Below are 20,730 nucleotides of genomic sequence, written 5' to 3' on the forward strand. Positions count from 1 at the left end.
TAATAATGTTTAAAGGGTTAAATCCCCCCCAGTGGGCCCTGCTCACATGTTTCAAAACAGTGTAAACTGGGAAAACATCGTGCACACTTTCAGGGAACTCATTTGGGAGCTCTGAGAAATATGTTGCAACAGGGTAAGGAAGTTGTGACATCCTTTGTTCCAAACTGAGCTCCTCCTTCACCCTCACCTGAGAGAGAAAAGCAAGCATGCTGCGTTCCATCCTGTTTTCACGGTCCTTTTCACGTGACAGCTGTTTGTTGTTTGCCACAAATACATGTTTTTTTCCCATTGGATATCGATATTATAACTATATGAATACATGTCCGTTAGTCTGGCATTATGTAATAATTATATAACAAAGTGTATTTAATGATGGTTGCCTTTAGAATACACTTTCAACGTAGTGTGTAAGTGTTCTTTACGCGGTAATGTTAAACAACGCTATATAAGTCGTATTATTTTGCGTGTATCACTTCTTGTTGTGATCTTTTCCTCCACCGAAAGCTGAGTTTGTTTGCAAACAAAGGACAGCCACGTGGAAAACGAGAGGCGTTTGGGAATTGTGTTTTTTCTTTGGGCAAAAAGTAAGCGACAACTAGTATTTTAACTCAATTACCCATGATGCACCGCTAGGACCAGCTGTGTGGGTGCAGTGGGCTGGATTTTCTGCCTGACAAGTATATATGGGTTCTGTGTTTACTGTTAGCTAGTTAGATCTTTTAGCTTTTGCCACCACCAGAAAGTCACAATGTCCCGTCTACTTTGTTTGCCATAACTAATCGACGGCATATTGTAAAAGTTAGTGATACACTATTTCTCAAATCCATACTTTTTTTGTTTTTGTTTTGTCCACTAACTGAAGAGGAAGCCTCATCTGGAAACATCTGCTCAAGGTAAACACTTTTCTCAAAGAAGCAAGTTTTAATGAGTTAGTTCTGAATCTATAAGTATTTTTGGCTTTTCGGTTTAAGTTTTCTCCTGCTGAGTAAAGCTAGTGTTTTGGTTAAGTATGTTGTCAAGGGGTAACGGTCGGCAGGAGGCAAGTGTCCTTTGTCTAACCAGACGGAACACAGTGTGTTCTTCCTCTTAGTTACCTGGAAAAACATTATGCCTATATAGCCTAGATTTAATTTACTTATCTATAATTTCTACTTAAATTAAGGTGCATAATGAGATAATTAAACGCTTTAATATATATTTAAAACAACAGAAACATGTATAATCTATTATTATCTTTTCTCTTGTCAATTTATCTTACTTTACATAGTTCACAGTAAATAGTTAGATTTAAAAATGTAACACTTTAAAATATGGTTATGTTTTTTTGTATGCTATTTTTAAATGTAATATTATTTTATGTACCCCTCAATGGGTCTTAGTCACAGATTATTTTTTATTACAGTGTTTATTTTTTTGTTTTCTTTAACTCCATAAAAATAAGCTTTGCAAAATGTGTATTGTTCCTGAGGATAATGACAAAGATCAGTCTTTTGTATTCTTTTTTATTCTATCTTTCTGCGTCACACACATCTGGATAAACCTGTACTCTGGTCTTCTTGACTTCAGGTAGGTGCTGCTGAAGGCATATAACACACGTGAATAGGTTAAGTCTTCCTAGGCTGGGCCATAGTTAAAAATATCCTGCGATTACTGACCTCACAGGAGGAAAGGCCAGACCTGCTGCCAACTTTAACACCGGCAGTGAGATCATAGATCAGAGAGTTTAATGTGTTGATGAGATATCTTCAGGAACTTGAGAATTGGCTGTCCTAAATATACACCCAGTCTTTTTTGAGTCTAACTAAAGTTAATGGAACACATTGGTTGTTTGCTAAGTAGAATAATCTCTAAGGTTACAGAAAAACATGACTTAAGGTTATTAGTAGCATTGACTTTGCACTTATTCAAACAATGATTATGTAGTGGCTGATAGCTTCCCTTCCCCCACTCTCTTTCAAAACAAACCTGACAGAAATATATGAGATGCTCAACCGTCCTCTTTCCCGCCTCTGTCTCTTTGTTGTTCCATCTCATGCAAGTTCATTGTGCTGCAGGGCACAACTGTTTAGCAGCATTGATGATATAATGGGACCGGCTCACGGATTTATGGTTTCATTCCTTGAAACTACTTATTGCATTAAGCCGTTATGAAAGGCATATTAACACTACCCCATGGAATCTTTTTTTTGGTACACGTGATTTCTGCCTCTTGCTCTGTTGTTTGTTTACCCATAGTGAATGTTCTCAATTTGTACCACAGTGATCCAATTAGGTTTTATAACTTTCTAAATGTATGAGCTATCCTCTCCTACCACATCATAGAATGCCATTATAAAAACATATACTGATATTTTATGAAAATATGTTTGTTTTTTAATAATACAGCACTTCTCCATCCTCAGATCATCCTAAAGTTAAGTGAAGGCGTTCTGAGGTGGCAGCCATGGTGCTGATTCTGGGCAGAAGGATGACCAGGGAGGACTCTGGCATCAAAGATTCACCAGCTGTCAAACGCAAGGTGCAGTTAAACACTTTATGCTTTTTTTTACCTAATTAAAGTAAAAAACGATGTCAATCTTTATACATGTATGTTGTTGTTGTTGTTGTGTCTTAAGGTATTTGAGGTTGACTCCAAAACTTTTGCCAGCCAGGATGTCTTGGACTTCTGTTCTGGCTCATCCCACTCAGAGGACATCCTGCAGGTTTTCAATGAGTTTCGTGACAGCCGCCTGTTCACCGATGTTGTCATCAGCGTGCAGGGCCGGGAGTTCCCCTGCCACCGCGCCGTGCTCTCTGCCTGCTCCTCCTACTTCAGAGCCATGTTCTGCAACGACCACCGGGAGAGCCGTGAGATGCTGGTCGAGATCAACGGCATCCTGGCCGAGGCGATGGACTCTTTCCTCACCTATGTTTACACCGGCCGCGCCAAGATCACCACAGAGAATGTCCAGTTCCTCTTTGAGACTTCCAGCCTCTTCCAGATCTACACACTGCGTGACGCCTGTGCCAAGTTTCTTGAAGATCAGCTGGACCCTTGCAACTGCCTGGGCATCCAGCGCTTTGCAGATGCTCATTCCCTGAAGCAGCTAGCCAGCCGCTGCCGCAGTTACGCCATGGCCAACTTCTCAGATGTGGCTCAGCATGAGGAGTTCCTCGACCTTCGCAAGGAAGAGTTAGAAGAGTACACTGCCAATGATGAGCTGTGTATCGGTAAGGAGGAGGTGGTGTTTGAGGCAGTGATGAGATGGGTGTACCACGGTGTGGAGCAGAGGAAGCCCATGCTGAAGGCCCTGCTGCACCATGTGCGGCTGCCCCTCCTGCACCCAAACTACTTTGTCCAGACAGTGGAAGGAGACCAGCTGATCCAGAACGCTCCAGAGTGCTACCAGCTTCTGCACGAGGCCAGACGCTATCATGTGCTCGGAAATGAAATGATGTCACCCAGAACTCGTCCACGCAGGTAACTAAAATGTTGTCCGACTAGTTATGAGGAATGTTTCTATTTTGCAATGTGAAACAGGCAATAATCCATGAATCTGTTTTTTCTGGGAGGAACATTTTTGGCTTGTGGAAGTAGTATGACCTTTTAAGTTCTGACAGTGCTGTGGTGCAGTCACATGAGTGATCAATGACTGTTATCTCTGCTTTGTTATGCACCAGTTCACAAAGAAAAAATACACGTTTTTTTCCTTTCTGACAGCTAGGTGTCTCTTTGGGTTAGAACATCTCATACACAGTGATGACAGAGGTCAGCGCGAGTTTAGAGAACTTGTCTTTTTAAGCACTTAGTAGGTCATTTATCCCCCATTGTATAGCAAGAGGTTACGATATGCTCATGAACTTGGTGCTCCCGGCAGTGTTGTTGTTACATCTATGTGGGTGAGTGTGTGTGTGAGAGAAAGAGAGAGAGAAAAACAGACACCCAGACAGACAGACACAAAGACATAGACAAGTGTTTTTGAACTGAACAGACAAGTCGTCAATTGAAGGAGTCGTTCTTTTGTTGCCTTGTTTTGTAATGGAAATGATAATGAGGGAGGCAGAGCATGTTCCTACATCGACGGGTTGGCTTGAAAAAAATTATGTGATGCAAGTTATGGCAAGGAAATGTTGAGTCTTGTTTTCATACCAGCAGGGTAACTCACCTTGCTTATGTGTTCAGTTTACGCACCTGTTCTCTTATAACCTGTTTACCAAATGTTATTTTATTAACGGTGAGTTTGGAGAGTGGCCATTTGGATTAACAATATAGTAGTTAGTAGATAGAGGACTAAAGTCAACGCTGACTAAAATCATTGAATAAGATACAAAATGGACCATATGGTACCCTGCAGTAAAACAAACAACAGTACAGCTGCCTTTGTGTGTTCACAACTCACCACAGTGCCAGCTGTCAGTTATTCAGGCAGTGAGACGTGTATTTCAGGTGTATTGTGTCAGTATCCAGGCAGATCTGTTCAAATCAGCCAGCCAATCAGTCCTCGCATTGCAAGCTTTGTATGCCCTGAGGGCCAAATCTGCTCCTGCTCAAAACAGATGCCCGGTTCTCCCCTTTTTGTGTTTATCGGTGCCTTTATATTCTCTTGGCAAGCGTCTAGGATGTAATTAATAACATGAGCACGCATTGCATGTACTTAAACACACATAAAACAAAATGCTCTGGGACTGCCTCATAGAACACACGCACGTGAAACAAACAGCTCTCATCTCCCACCTGTGCCTGACCTATATCCCATGTGGGGTAAAGTATAAAAGTAAAACATACTTTTGTTTCACATTTGTACTTACAGTGGTTTCTAGAAAGTACTGGGATTCTTTATACAGTATCCGAAAAAGAAAAGAAGCTGCAGTTAATTAGCTCCCCCTGGGAAATGCCGTCATATCCATGGCATGTGTTAAACTGCCAGAGAGGAAAGCTTTGTGATTTTGGAAATTCAGCTCAAGCCTAGCCCTTAGTTTGTTTTTGTTATATTGATTGATACTTTCATTGTTAATTGAACTTTGCCTTTAAGATAAGTGTAGCTGTTTCTTTGGAAGCCACGACTCTGTTCCTGCTCTGGTACAAATTTCAGCTTTGTGTAATTTGAAATCCCTCCTAGTGGTGACATGTTTATTTGTCTTCATGACCTTTGTATAGGCCTCAAGATACACAGTGGTTTAATTAGATATGATATATATTCTTTAATCTGTACACTCGTGTAATGAACTTTTAATTTAACATGCTTGTCTTGCCTTTTTACAATAGTTTAAACTGTGTTGTTTTTCCCTTCCATCTCCACATTGTTCATGTCTTTCTCTCTGCCTCACCTTGTCTGCTTACAGGTCGACTGGCTTTTCTGAGGTGATCGTGGTGGTGGGTGGTTGTGAGAGAGTGGGGGGCTTCAACCTGCCCTACACTGAATGCTATGAGCCAGTCACAGGAGAGTGGAGATCACTGGCCAAACTACCTGAGTTTACCAAGTCAGAGTATGCTGTCTGCGCCCTTCGCAACGACATCCTGGTGTCAGGTAAGAACCCACTGTTTTTTTTTTAATAACCATTCTATGGCATTCTCCTATCTGGGCATAAAATGAACACTGAGATACACATATACTGTATAACTATTAACTGTGGCAGTTGTCAAGTTACACGTTTGATCTGTTTTTTCTTAGCATGTTGTCTTTTATTTTAATCTAACTCATGGTTTGTTTGTATTTTACAACAAATATTTTTGGCGATTTAAAATTCAGCATTGGCAGTACATTTAAATCTCACCTTGGTTCAAATATTGTTACCCCAATTTCTTTATATTGTTATGGTGTTGGTTGTTACAAAACCCAGTAATAGTAAAATTGTGCAATTCCTAAATAGAACATTTCACAAGTACACTCTTAAGGCAGAAGGTCGGTGTCTTTCTTGGCTTGGCTTGCCATCTGATTCCCGAGTGGAGTAGCAGGAAAGGGCCGGGGTGGCTGTTTGCTCTGTGTTATTTTTACAGTGACAGCATGTTTGAGTTGAAGGAAAATATGAGAGCAACATCTGGATGCAAACTCGAGGCTCAGTGCTGTGAGAGGCTTTATTTGGCCAACTCAGTATATTCCTTTTGGCCAATCATCAGGGTCAGCTTTATACGAACTGTATGCAACAACTTTACACTCCCTTTTGTTTTCAACTCCTGCAATAAGTTGTGCTGTTATTAACCTGGAAAAAACCCTGAATCTGACTTATTGTACTGTCATTGCTCCCTGGCAAGGCTGCTGCATTTTTGGAGCTTAGCATGCGCCCAGTGTGGCGTAAGCCTCCTTTGTTAAAAAAACGATGCCTAGATTAAACAAGACATTGGAATTACGTCTTTCGTATTGCCTGATGATGTCAGGGTGAAGGAAGTTCCTGAAGCCAAACATTGAGGTTGTGTATACAAGCTGCATGTTGGATAGAGGCCAAGGAGTCTTTGTTTTCTTTTTTACTTCATTTTTTTTTTGTGCAATAGTTACCGAGAATATGCATTGACAGTAACTGCTCATGCTCAGACATGTTTTGAACGAGCTACAAAACATTACTGGAGAAGATCGGAGATGAAAAGATAAAGAGGGGAGATAAGAATTAAAGGGATGAAAAGAGAAAAAAAAAGTTCTCTCCTTACGCCAATAGTGTGCAAGTGTTTGATTTTTTATGCTCTTAGTGTGCCAAGTCCTCGTGTGCTCGATCAATCTTCCCTCAAGCGCTGCCTGGAATAGTCAACATACCCTTCTCCCTTGTCTCCGTGTCTCGCACACATCCGTACTGTACACACAACTGCTTGATAGCATATTATGATCTCCATTGACCCACTTCCTTCCTTTTATAACACATCTGCCCTGACACATTTAATGCCCTTTTCTCAATTTTATTTTGATCTTGCACTCTCTCAATCACATTCCCACACACACATGGATTCTGTCTGTCTGTCTGCCCCTCTCCTCATACTGGGAAATGGTGCAAATACCTTGGAGAGCCTCCAGTCTCCAACACAGCTGCAGTTAGCTGTGGTCTTAAAGAGGATATGGCTCAATTGAGCACAGTCAGCATGATTTCAATTATAATCTGATCTCACACAATAAATCAAGCTTGGTTAAAACCCCAGATTCATTTAATTAAATAAAGGTTAACCATGTCATTAAACTTAATTATTTACTCTTATTTGATAACCACTAATAAATAAAACGTTTTGTAAAAGGACAAGTAATAATGTACCATGGCCAAGTACATTTCTGACCCCCTTACCCAACAAGGCAATGAAAAAGAACATTAATGTTGAACCCTGAAATAAAATAAATGTTTCTGTTTGCTACACATTGAATGTACCGCATATTTCAGCTAATCAGCAGCAAAACACATGTGCTTGCCTCACACATTACAGAGCGGTCCATGTCACAGGTAGCCTGACAACAGGAATGTGACAACATACTGAGCTGTAAGAATGAGTAAATCTCATAAATCTTTGTTGGACCTCCCAATAACACTGCTTCTTGTTTTCAGTGATTACGGAAGGACATATTTGTTGAGAAATGACCGCCTGCAGTACTACTTATTTTAATGATCTTTCCTTGTTTGCAAGGCTCTGTTTGAAGTTGTTCGTCCTTTGTAAACAAGTTTTATGTATGCAAATATTTGAAAACAAGCGTTGGGGGCAGCAGACTGTCTGTCTCTTGTACTATCCAGCAGATTATCGAGCAGACACTTGCGACTAACTTCCTTCCCATCGCTCCTTCTGTCTGTCTGCTACTGTGTAATTTTAATGGAGGCAACATTAACACAGGCCTACCACCTGTCCTCTCTGTCACTCAACTACAGAAAGAAAAAAACTGCTTTTTTTGTACGTGAATACAAAAGAGGCCAAGAAGCCTTTTGTTTAAACCTGCAGGCTTTCTTTATGCCTTTATCTTTGCCCCATATAACCACCCACCAGTGTTCAGGACAAAAAAAACACCCAATGGCAAGATGCAAACACAACAATGTGTTGATGAATGGTTTTGCATTGTCCAGGACATATCATGTCTAAATTGATGTTGTTCAATAGGAAACTTAAAGGGCTCTAAAGGGCAGCTTAAGGTTTTGACCTTAGGGGTGTTCTCTTATTAATTTTGATCATCTGTATTCCATTGACTGATACCGCCACCATGTGATCAATTTAAGTCCCAGTGTGAAATAACACAGATTGTCACTGACTTCTTTGTTTATGTGCTTTAGTCTTGTTGGTTTCCATTCTACATCCTGCTCCAAGATTGTTTTCTTTTGAACTCAATGTTGCATAAAAGCCATCAGATAACTGCTATCAGATCTAAAAATAGTGCATTCGTCTCAATCGTTCACTTACTCTTTAAATGGCTTTTACATAATGTTACATTTTCCTTTTTAACCTACATTTAAGGAAGTTTTCTTAGGTCTTGTCTGATTTACCTACATTTCATCATGTCTTTGTCTGTCATGGTTAAAAGTCAGCTTTTGTTGCCCTGTTTGGATTTTCCTTTGGTCTATGAAGAATCAACAGACCTGCATGCCAGAGAGAGAGGGGTACATGTCAGGGCTAGTGACTGGGTCACACTGTAAGCTATTTGAATGCCTGTTAATATGATCTCTTCATCTTCTTAAGGTGCATGTTTACCCAGAGACAACAGGTGATAGTCAGTCAGACTGCAGTTTGGTGCAAAAGGACCATCGTGTGTTTGCTATAGAAATGATAAACAAACCGAAAGTCCACACCTGTGCATTCATTAGGAAACACAGATTAATGTTTAAGTGTGTGTCTATGCATATCTTAAATGTGCCAATCTTGGTTTGAACTCTCAAGACCCAGCACAGTCAAATTCAGATACATCATGTCCAGTTAGAAGATAAGTATAACTTTGAACTAAACACACAATGCTGGCTGTTAACCAAGAACAGTCCTGGTTTATTTTGAAACGTTTTATTATATTAGATCAACTGGATCACATATGACAACAACAACAATCAGAGCTGTCTAGTGCTAAATGTTTTGTCCTGACTATTCACTGTCTTGCATGGTTGTCCCTTGGTGCTTTCAGGTGGTCGTATCAACAGCAGGGACGTGTGGATGTATAACTCCCAGCTCAACCTGTGGATCAGAGTGGCTTCTCTTAACAAAGGCCGCTGGAGACACAAGATGGGCGTCCTGCTGGGCAAGGTAAGCAGGGAGCCTAAATCTGGATCTATGCATCTCTATCCGGATGCATGGATACCTTAGCGTAGATGCCTGTGATGTAGGAAGTAATTCATAGTTCAGATTTCACTCCTTAGCACCTTCACCAAACTAGATAACTCTGTAGTATGTTATCAGGCTTTCTTGTATACCCAAAAGTAATCCTGCCTCTCATTTCCTACATGATATAGAGCGACTATGGATAATCTCTGATTTATAGAAATTCTGAGCCATCAAAACTAACCAGTCACAATTTAGGCAGTCTTCACTAGGTCGGAACCACCATAGCCTGAAACACATGGTTATATTTCTAAAGAGTGTAAAGTGTGAGGCTTCGACTCTTCAAAGGGCTAGATACTTGGCTCTGTGGCTATGGCATGTCCCCCTAACACACACTTATAAGTTGGGTTTCCCAAGAAAAAGTGATACCTTCTTACAGAAATGTAAGCCATGGGTGCTTCTGAGGAATAGAAAGCCAATGATTTTTAGACCTTTAAACACTACATAATGGAGAGGACATTTAACAAAACTGTTGAATCACGTGCTGGTAAGTGATGGAGCTTTTTGACTGCTTTCTACTCAGTCCTATGTCTCATTCCACTGTAAGACATGCTATTTACCTGTATCTTTTCTGAAACACTTGAGTCTTTGCATATTCGTTTTGCATATTAGTGATGATTGTATCCATAAGTCATGTCAACTGAGACATACAGTAAGTGACTCCTTAGTGACAGAAACACTTAGGAATTCCCACCATATTTTATTAATTGCCTGCTTTCTTGTCTTGTTTTTTGTGAGTAACGCATTCCTTTGTCGCCCTGGGGTTTGTAAGCGGCCGGTGCCAGCAGGTCCTGCACCTCCTGAATACTTATGAGCAGATTCAATAAGGAGAAGGAAGTTTGCCTATTATTCAAAACTGGCATATATACAAGTTACTGAGGTTAATTAGTTGCTAATGGAAAGGTGCAGTTGATTCGCCCACACATTGAAAATACTTCAACTGTCATTTGCAGTTGGTCGTATACTGTAAACACGATATCTGTACAGTGCTAAACCGGGATCATGGTTGTTTGGTTGTGATATTTTAGTAAACTGAGTATACATGTGAACTCAGCACTAATCCGCTAAAACTGTTTCTACTCATCTGCTGTTACTATTTAAAGTCTCTAGTACAAAGCCAAGAGCACATTCTTGTTTGAGGGCAATGGAAGTTTAGTGGATGTGTGCCAGCACCTCACACTTCCAAGTTAAGGTCTATCTTAGTCTACTCATATCATAATCAATGTGGCTCTGCCATACTGTAAGCCTGGAGTGGCTATAGATAGCTGTAAGAAACCCTGATAACCCTGTAACTACACACTGGATTTGAATACACCTACTTACTGTAAATATGTACAGTACAAGGCTCTTCCTTTTCCTACAGCATCCTGCATTCTATTTACAAGAAAGGAAACTCTATTATTAGTTTACATTACTGTATTTCTCACCTTAAATGTTTTTTTTTAACCTCATGTTGTGTTTGCAAATGCTCTTAAACGAGTAGTATAGTCTGTTTGTATTGCATGGCATTCACTTCTGCCTTTAAAACGCGGTTGTCTGGACTATCTTTGTGTAAAACAAATGTGGACCACTTGAAAAACAATGATGTGGGTACCTAACGCAATATTTTGAACTGTAATTATCTGTTATTATGGTTGCGTAAGGAAGAACGGCCGTTAATTTATTGTTGAATGCAGGCAGAACATTTGCTATTGGTTTTTTTTTCTAAGCAAACAGCATAATCAGATGACTCACGCTCACACACACCACACACAAACTCATGTGTGTGCTTTAGCTATCATCACGTGTACACACACTTGTAAACACATAAAAAGAACACGGGCACAAGTACAATTATTCTTGGAAACCTTTGGGTTCTAACAGAACTTTATTTACTTTGTCAGAAAGAGCCTCATCTTTAGGGAATTCTGCAAATATATTTTAATAAAGATTGAAAGCTCTGCTTGTATTGGATTGTTCCAAACAATGCTTAGTTGCCTTGCCCCAGAAAGAACAAACACATGTGCGTGCATGTGCAAACTACACAAAGGTCCTCCACAACAATGAGGTAATCATCTGGAGGGTCACTCTGCCTGTAAAAGTCAGTGATTAACTCTGAAGTGAGTCATGTATCAAGTTAGAATCAAAACCAGATAGACCAAAAGGCATCTTTGTCAAAATGACCAGGCGTCACTAACAACATAAAAGAGGCAGTGATACATGTGTAGTGCTACACTGCATAAACACATTTGTATCCCTTCCTTAACAACACATTCTTCTTATATTATTTTCTGCGACCACTCTCTGTATTTGTCCCACACGTGGATCTGTCTTCTCCTTTTTCCTCTTCTCATATTGTCTTCTTTCTGTCTGTCACAGAGGTATTTTCCGTTGTATTCAAACTAGTTGTGTGCTATCTTCTCACCTCATGCCCTTCTTTGTTTCATTATTCCTCTGAACTCTGTGGTATTCATTCCATTTAATTTCTTCATATCTTTTTTCCAGTTTGATCTGGAACGCTTTTGGTTATGTTTCCAGGTTATCTCAACAATCATAGGGTATCTGTTTTCACACCATTCATCCTCCTCCTCCTCCTCCTGAGTTTGTACCCAGTCATTTCCTCATTCTGTCTGTCATTTCCTCTTTTGATGTGCAGCACTTATGCTTCAGTTGGAGAAACAAGGCTGAGTGTTGTCAACAAGCCTGTATAATTACCATGTATGCTTGTTCAAGCCTTCGTGCAAAGAACCTCAGTACTGGCTTCCACTAACTCATTATTCAAACAATGTGCATACTCAGTAGACAAATCGTATATTTTTTATTTTTCATGCTCAAACATTTCATGCCCACGTTTATCTTACCTTATGTGATGACCTTAAATAACCCATATCTAGATATACCTTGTGACTACGTTAAAGTTAAACCTAAAGCTGGTTCTTAATGTAGAGATATCAGAACAAGATCACACACACTCCTCAGTATTGTCTTGTTGGACTGGTCCTGTTTCCATGGAGTAGAAGCAAATATAGGTCACCGCTTGTTTGCCTCTCCCTGTTATGGCTGCACTTGGTGACGGCTGTTTTCATCTATCTTTTCCCCTATACTCTGATGTCGTTTGACCCCCGAAGTCCTGAGTGTTTCTATCGTGGTCACTACATCTCACCTCTCTGCATGTTAATCATTCAGCCACTGACAGTGTTTGAGCGGGGTCATAAAATGAACGTGCTTACTCTGTGGTTGGCAAGTGTGACTTCAGAAAGCCATGAATCACGTGTGACTTTGTGTTTATGTGATAACCACATACCTAGAGTATATGCTGCCATTATCGAGCTAATGTGGAATGTGCCTATATAAATGCACTTGCACTTCTATATATTGAAACAATGCTGGATGTTTTATCAAGTGACTTCAGGGGTGGGGCGAACTTCAACTTGATGGTGCTTTTAAGGGTCTGGTTACCGAAATGATGAGTGAAATGTGTTTTACTCTTTATTAAGATTCCCCATTACTCTGAGTAATCCTCAGCCCTCATTGACGACAATGTCTATAAACATTTTTATTTTTTTTTATTTTAATCAACGGCAAGAAAATGTTTTTGGAGAGCTGCTTTCTGGAAATGTATCTTCCACGCCACACAATCCCCTTATCTTTCTTTTGTTTTACTTTATTATCTTTCATTTGTAGCAACAAACAATCTGCTCAAATCAACCCATTTCAATTTGTCCAGTGAATGTAGAAACACAGAAACGTTCATGAAGGTGTTTTAATCTGTATCAACTGACAGTTTAAAAAGGGGGTAGTTCGATCAGTTAGCCCAGGTGTCGAATGCAAATATTCCATGTCCCTCATCCACTTCCATCTTTTTGTTCCTTATTTTTTCCTCCATCTCTCTTTGTGTCTTTGTTCCTCTCATCTCTCTCCACCTCTCTCTTTCTCACCTCTATACTTGTTTATGCTCCAGATTTTGTGGAGACAGGAACAGCCTGAAGGTTTTCTGTTGCACAACACGTGTCTGTTGATGAGCATTTGCTCTTGAAACATGATCTCCTTCCAGCCATTGAGGAAGTAGAAGTTTTACATAAATCTTTTCCTTCCAGTTTTGTTCCTCCCTTCATGCCTCATGTTCACAGTTTGCCATTCATTGCGCTCCAGGGGATAGTATGTTTTACCACAAGGCATTTGTTATATATGAGTGCATATCTTGCGTCAACACAATTCTCCAGATTGTGATGCTTTAACTTCCACTAAGATGTGTGTTTTTGTTAGAGGCTCAGATCTCATCATCCAGTAAATGAAATTGGAACACATTTAATCAACCAACTTAGAACATTTAGTTTATAGACTGACTTTCCAACGGGTTATTATTTTGAACTGTAAATTATAATGGGAATTAACAGAATATGTTGACGCCAGTTCATGGTTAGCAAATGCACTTTTTCCTGCAGTGTTAACAGTTATAAGAGCAAATAAGACAATGGTGCTCTTCCATCTACACCGGATAGACTGGTTCTCAATGTGCTGACGTAGAAGCTATTGTTGATACTGTTGAACTAGTAAGCTATAATATAAACTCTCTTATACTGAAAGTGACGTGTTTATGTGGTGTATGTTCAAAAGTATATATCACACCTAAACACAACTCATAACTTTTAATAATCATGCTCTGTGTGGTTCCCAGGCAGTCATTTCCACTCCGCTAATCTGAATGTGTGTCTGCCCTCAGGTATATGCTGTTGGTGGCTACGATGGGCAGAGCCGCCTGAGCAGTGTGGAGTGTTACGACTCCTTCTCTAACCGCTGGACTGAAGTGGCTCCCATGAAAGAGGCGGTCAGCTCTCCGGCCGTGGCCAGCTGTGCCGGCAAGCTGTTTGTCATAGGAGGAGGACCTGACGACGAGACCTGTTCAGACAAGGTGCGAAACAGATATGTTTTTGTCTCAATTTACTAGTTTTCAGTTATTATACCTTGGAGATGCAGGTTATGTGGACTTTTCAGTGAGTAGTCTGAACTAGAATGACATGTTGGTCAAGAGAGGTATATACTAAACTGGGCAGTGCTACAGATGGGCCAAAACATTATAAGCATTATTTCCTTACAGGCCAATCCCTGAAAGGAAAATGCTTAATAAAATAAAGCATCCTGAGTCACCAGTCATGACTAAACCTTTCTGAGGTAAAAATCAGGAATGACAGGCTTAACTGAAATAGTTTCATTATGTTTTGATTGACAGCCATGATGCTGGTAATAAACAGGAAGAACGTTGAATTTGCTTCTATTGAGGTTAAGGTTCCTGAGTCATTTATTTATTCCTTGGAATAGCTGTTCTACTTGTTCTTGTATTTTCACGCCAGAGTGACCTAACATGGCTGACTATTTGTACCTGGCTCCACGTGGACTAGAGTTTATGCTGACTCAAAATCCCTAAAGCGACTTATCTCTGGAGTCTCCTAACAGCGTCATACCCATCGATCCAGTACTTTGTCTGTTGAAGTGTGTTGTTTGCTGCAGTCCAACACAAAGCTGTTTGGAAGTAGGCTATGTTCAAGTGATGTGGGTGAGAGAATGCTTGGATTGTATGCAAATCACACAGAGCCAAACTTATGTCAGCCCACAGAACAAACTAAAGAGAGTAAAACCACAGAAAGAGCTTCACATATTTCAGTTATTTCTATGTGTCCCTTTCTTCTACCAGAATAAAACTCACCTAACTACATGTAACTAACTGTATGTCACAGGTTCAGTGCTATGATCCAGAGGCAGACTCTTGGTTACTGCGGGCCAACATCCCCATCGCTAAGCGTTGTATCACAGCAGTGTCCCTCAACAACATGATCTATGTGTGCGGGGGTCTCACCAAGTCCATCTTCTGCTACGACCCCATAGAGGACTACTGGATCCATGTGGTTCACACCTTCAGCAAACAGGTAACAGATTCAATGCAGATACTAAGCTCAAAGTATTCTTTAAGAGCTGCAACCTTACATTTCTGCCTCTCTTTTTGCTTCAGGAGAGCTGTGGCATGTCAGTGTGCAACGGCAAGATCTTCATCCTTGGTGGGAGAGGGGAAAATGGCCTGGCAAGCGACACCATCCTGTGTTACGACCCGTCATCGGGCATCATCACAGGAGTGGCCGCCATGCCACGGCCGATCTCCTACCATGGCTGTGTCACCATCCACCGCTACAATGACAAGTGCCGCAGGCCCTGACCATGAACAGGCACACAGAAACACACACTAAAGAACTTAAACCCTTCAAGTTCACTCTATGCACAACACACACACAAACACACAATAACATACTTGTTTATAACAGTCCCACTTTGTCCATTTTACCGCTACCACACATTTATTTTCCCACAGCATCGTGTAGCAATACTTCCGGTTACTCATGGTGGTGCTGTGAATCTTTTGCAGTTGTGTATCAAAGTTAAATCCAATCTGTAGAAATTAACATGGGTTGATGATGAGTTGTATATAACCTGAGCTAAAGTGGAGTCAGATCAACATGGCAGGTGTGCCTTGCATTAAGAGTAACTGCACATTGTTGGGAAGTAACAGATCATAAATTATAGAAGTAAAGGGATTTGATTATCATAAATGTAAAATAAATAGAAATGCAAAAAAATATTTGATTGAAAATGTTGTGAGTACATTTTAATTTGAGATTAATTTCTAATCCTAGGAATTGTGTTTCTGTGGTAAAACAATTCTAAACTCACTTATTTAAGAAATAAAGTAAAGTCACTTATTTGCTTCCATAATTGCATTTTTGGTGGATTCAATTAATGGGCGACAATTTATAATAACATTATTCAGTCAATTAATAATAATTAATTTAATTACAATAGTGGTTACAAGTATGTTGACAGTTTGAAACTGATCTACCCCACCCTGTGCTTTTATTACTGTGCAAAGTAACCTCATCCTGAGATTTCTGATGAGCTGAATTGAACTCAGGTTGTGCTGATGAACAAAAACCCCTAAGGCAAAAGAAAATTGCCCTGACAAAAATTAGCCAAGAATGATCTACCTGCAGCAGAACAAATATTTGTTGACTGACAAATCAAAGATCAAAGGCTTTATTTGTCATATGCACAATAGCTGCAGCATAGTTTTGTCAAAGACAATCTTGAGTCTCAAGCTCCTCCAATAGTGCAACATTCAATATTTTTAAAGGTCCCATGTCATGGCCATTTCTACTGATCATATTTCCATTGTTGAGGTATACTAGAATAGATTTAAATTGGGCAATTTTCCAAAATCACATTGGTTTCTCATACAGCATCTCTGTATAGTATGTGTATTCACCAGGTATTCACTCTCTGTCCTAAACGGCTTGTTGGAGCTCCTGCCCCCCCCTCCCTCCCTGTGAGCCCAGTGTGCTCTGATTGGTCGGGACGTTGCGAGGCTCGTTGCTGCTCGCCGCTGCTGCGAGCTGCTGCAAGGAGCGGATATTGATATTGAGTAAGAAAAAGGTTTATAACGCTGTGAGAATGGGTCTGCGGAGAGCATTTCTCCGCGATCCCAACTCGTCTATTACCAGCGTTCAGGGAGCTCTATGCAAGTCAATGGGGACTCCCTGTTAGCTAGTCAAGGGATCCTGGTGTGTGAGGTGCTCCGCGTATTGGTCCATTTGGGCCAATCCGGTCATTTGTTGTTGATTTGGGTGTTCACACGCCACAGAACCCAGGAAGCAAACATTGGAAAATTAGAAATCTCCAACGAGGCGTTCTGGGGCAGCATAGACAGGTCTTTTCTGTGTTAGAGTTTTACTCGCTACAGGGTGTACTTTGAGGGTTTTTGACTCTGCAGACCGTTTACATGCATAAAAACCTTCATAACACACAAGGGGATGGGTAATAACCGGAAAAGCATGACATGGGCCCTTTAACTAAGTTGGCCAGGTCAGATCTACTGTATAACCATGTACCCAATGCACTCCATGCAATCCTTCAGAACAGTACAGCATGGTACTAGTAAAGAACATTAAAAAGTACCGCACTCCCTTTTTTTAACTCCTTTCTTGATACTTAAAATGACCTTGATAAAAATGTGGTAAACAGTCAGTCAGCTGCTCTTCCACGGTATCAGTGGTCATAGGGTAAAGAGAAGAAATAAAAAGTGGACACTGTACAAATATAGTGGAACACAGCCACTGTTGGCTCTGCCCTCTTGTTTCCTTGTTCACTTCCCGTGTGCATTTCCCTTCTCCTCCAGCTGTGTCATCACCTCAAACTTCGGTATCTCCTTTTTTGTTTTTGCTCTATTTTAATTATTGTTAAATTCATTACAGACTGTTTTATTTTTTTTATTATCTTAAGTTATACTTGTTTGTCTTTTTTACAATTGGATTTTTACTGTATTATGAGTAGCTTTAGGGTGTGTTTTTCATATCAATGTTTGTTCATTGATGTACTTGGTGTATGGGTGTTTTTTTAGATGTGAGAAGCCTTTGTAGATCAAACTCAAAGACTGCTCTGAATAAGTGGTTTGCATGCTGGGTATGTGTGTGTGTATGTGACTTTTACGACTGAGTCTAAATGTGTAGGAGCCAAAAAGTATATCAATGTTAGTGTAAGCATCACACACGACTGTTCTTCTGTTCACAGAAGTTTTAACACTGATGATCACACCTCTCACCTCTGCACTTACATGTAAAGATGTAATTTGGGGTACCTGTAGGTATGTCAAAGTGTGTATGTGTGTATTTGTGTTTACTGGTAAGCTTAGGTGGTGTGTGTAGCAGTGCTGCACCCCACACAGGGAAGGGGTTAAGAGTTTTGAATGGGATGTGTTTTGAATGATGTGGCTCACGTGAGTAAAAGTCACCTTTTACTATAGTAGGTGTTAATAGACAAGAGATATTGCTGTGAATATAACTTTATTATGTTTTTTTTGTGTATTTAAATGTGCCTCTTTTTTGGTTGCATATTACGTTTTCTCGTAACTGAGGGCCCCAATAGTGCACTTAAATGTAGAACCTTAAGCCAATGATTTTCTTTTTGTTTTACTGTATCAGTAAATGTTCTTTGCTTTCATGTGACGTATGTGAGAGACCAGAAGGGAACCTTTAAGCTCCTCTTGTTAGCCACTACCTGCTAAATCCCTGATGAAAAAACACAATAACTGCTACAATAGAACAATGTCAAGAGTCAATAAGAGATCTTTGGCTTTACATTGGAGGTTAAAAGGTTGGTTGTTTCTCACAATACAGAGAGTGTTCTTCCAACTGTCACAATGGCAAAAGCCATCCTCCAGGCGTTATCTCTAATGAGCGCAACAAAAATATAGGTTGTTAAGAAACATTCTCAGGCCTGCCCACAGTCCTTAACATAGGTAACTTAACTGTACTGAAGGGTGACTCCGGAGACAAGAGGACATTTGGGGGTAAGAATGTGGTAGCGCAAAAGAGTCAGAAGGAGTTAGACAAATGGTGAGTGAGAGAAAGAATTTGAGTGTGTGTGCGTCACACATAACAACACTATATGTTGATTTATTGATTTTCATTATTTTCTATGTAGAGGCCTCTAAACATTGTTTACTTTTATAAGATTGTTCATTGTTCTTATCAGTTGATCTGTGTTTCTTTCATTTTGATTGTTGTGGAGAACAGAAATATTTTGATTCCCACATGCAAAAATGGCATGCCAAATCAAACCCCCAAAAGCGGACCGTTAAAGTTGAGTGATGTATTTTAATATGAATGTAGTTATAAACCAAAGTGGATTAGATTCAAGCACAAAGGTTACTTTGTTGTAAAATGGCAATGGATAAACAATGCTTGCATGCAAGGTAGGGGGCTTGAGTTTGTTGAATAATGCCCGATGTGCCTTAATTAAAACGAGTGGGGTATAAATTGTCCTTATTGATGTATGATGTGATATTTTAACACCACTTACTCCTCAGACGCTCTTTGTTCAACTGCGAGAAAGTTTTGAATTTTTGTAAACTGCATAATGTTGAAATGTAATGGTTGACTTGTGTAAGAGAAACATCAATAAAGTGTTTTCTTTCCGTATCGCTACTTGTGTCCTGACCAGTTTTGTTCTGTATTTTAATGCGTTGTCAAATGATAATGGTAATGTAGATTATCTTCATGACAGCTTTCAATATTAAGCTAAGAGGGATGTCCTGATAATAGATTTTCTGTGAAAGAAATCAGAAGATTGAGATGAAAAACAGGATGTAATGAATGAAGTTGACACAACCATTTACTGAACATTTCCATTTGAATTAGTATCAGCATATTGAACTTCACACCATAAACACGAGGGAGATAGAAATGAAGCATTTGTACTAAAGGTTTGAACCCACTGCACCACTTACTACACCGCAGATTTCAATAGAGACTTCAAATATTTTTTACCACCAACAAGAAATACAATACTTACAATACAATACTGTCTTATCAAACTTTACAGTATGCAATCTGCTTCATATGGCTAATGCATCCTGTTTCATCAAGGGATGAATCAATCATGTTGGTGATCTGTTAATGAGCCATTGTGTTGAACAAGAAAACAGCACATAAAACCAGACATACTGTTTCAAGGATTGAGCAACTTGTGTTACATAAAGGCCTTTGTGAATGGTCTTATGTGTTGATTTATGTTCTCCTTATTATGGTTTGGTTCAATGAAAACCACAAAAATTCTTCTCACAGATTCTTATGTCTCTCAAATCACACTAAACAATATGGAAAGTATTTAGCGTTCATCAGTAGAGACTACTAACACACACTCACAGATAGGAAAACACTCTATTTCTTACTTGTGTCAGTTCATTAATCTATTAAATTCACATGGTAATTGCAGCATGCTACCCCGTTACATCCATACTCATCTTTAAAATATACACTGCTGAAAGAGAGGTTTATGTTTTACAATTTACAAAAAAAAAAAAAAATGTGCTCATTGCTTTACATACATGCTTTTTGAAATGTGTCAGAATGATGAATATTAATTGTTTTTTACCATCTAATACTCATGTATTGTGTGGCTCAAATGAAACCCATAGCTGTATGGATAACAGGTTCACTTGTGGACTTGATTAAAGGAATGATAGTGAGGCCTGAAGCAATGATAGTAGGGACATGATGTCCCTACTGCATGTGACTGATTCCCTTAAATGTACTCATCAGAAACTTGTTTCAGTTCTTGTCAGGTGTTTTTCATAGCATGCTGTTTAACATTGCAGTCACACTTAAACATGTAAAGGCCTATATTTAGTAAGAATGTGCAGTCTTAATATACATATAGGGTCAATAGTCATTACCTACTCTCCTGGCTTAAAAGCAAGTATATGTTTGTAGACATATTTCGGCCATAGTCATGTGATTCCTTTTTGTATTTTCCATTTAATCAATCATGAAATTAAAAAATTACGATAGAGAAGTTAAATAATTATAGAGTTTATTATGTATTGTTACATCTTGTAAAAAAGATGATTATATTGAACGATTTTTTTCAACTAAACAACACAACCACCTAATAAATAGGGAGTTATGCATAGT

General features: G+C 39.6%; 1 protein-coding gene across 3 annotated transcripts; it reads left to right on the forward strand.

The window, feature by feature from the left end:
- The first annotated feature begins 669 nt into the window (after positions 1-669).
- klhl24a (kelch-like family member 24a) lies at positions 670-16,460 on the forward strand. Of its 3 annotated transcripts, none has more exons than XM_034138003.1 (8): positions 670-893; positions 2,403-2,518; positions 2,652-3,460; positions 5,323-5,507; positions 9,045-9,163; positions 13,941-14,129; positions 14,953-15,141; positions 15,225-16,460. In XM_034138003.1, the coding sequence occupies exons 2-8, from the start codon at positions 2,444-2,446 to the stop codon at positions 15,423-15,425; spliced, it is 1,767 nt and encodes a 588-aa protein (XP_033993894.1). In that variant the 5' UTR covers positions 670-893; positions 2,403-2,443; the 3' UTR covers positions 15,426-16,460. The 3 variants fall into 3 exon arrangements, with proteins under 3 accessions (XP_033993894.1, XP_033993892.1, XP_033993895.1); XM_034138001.1 differs by having other exon boundaries at positions 672-893; positions 2,616-3,460; XM_034138004.1 differs by lacking the exon at positions 670-893 and having other exon boundaries at positions 2,438-2,518; positions 2,648-3,460.
- The last annotated feature ends 4,270 nt before the right edge of the window (positions 16,461-20,730 follow it).

This window comes from Trematomus bernacchii, unplaced genomic scaffold, assembly GCF_902827165.1.
Source record: "Trematomus bernacchii unplaced genomic scaffold, fTreBer1.1, whole genome shotgun sequence".
Classification (NCBI taxonomy): domain Eukaryota; kingdom Metazoa; phylum Chordata; class Actinopteri; order Perciformes; family Nototheniidae; genus Trematomus; species Trematomus bernacchii.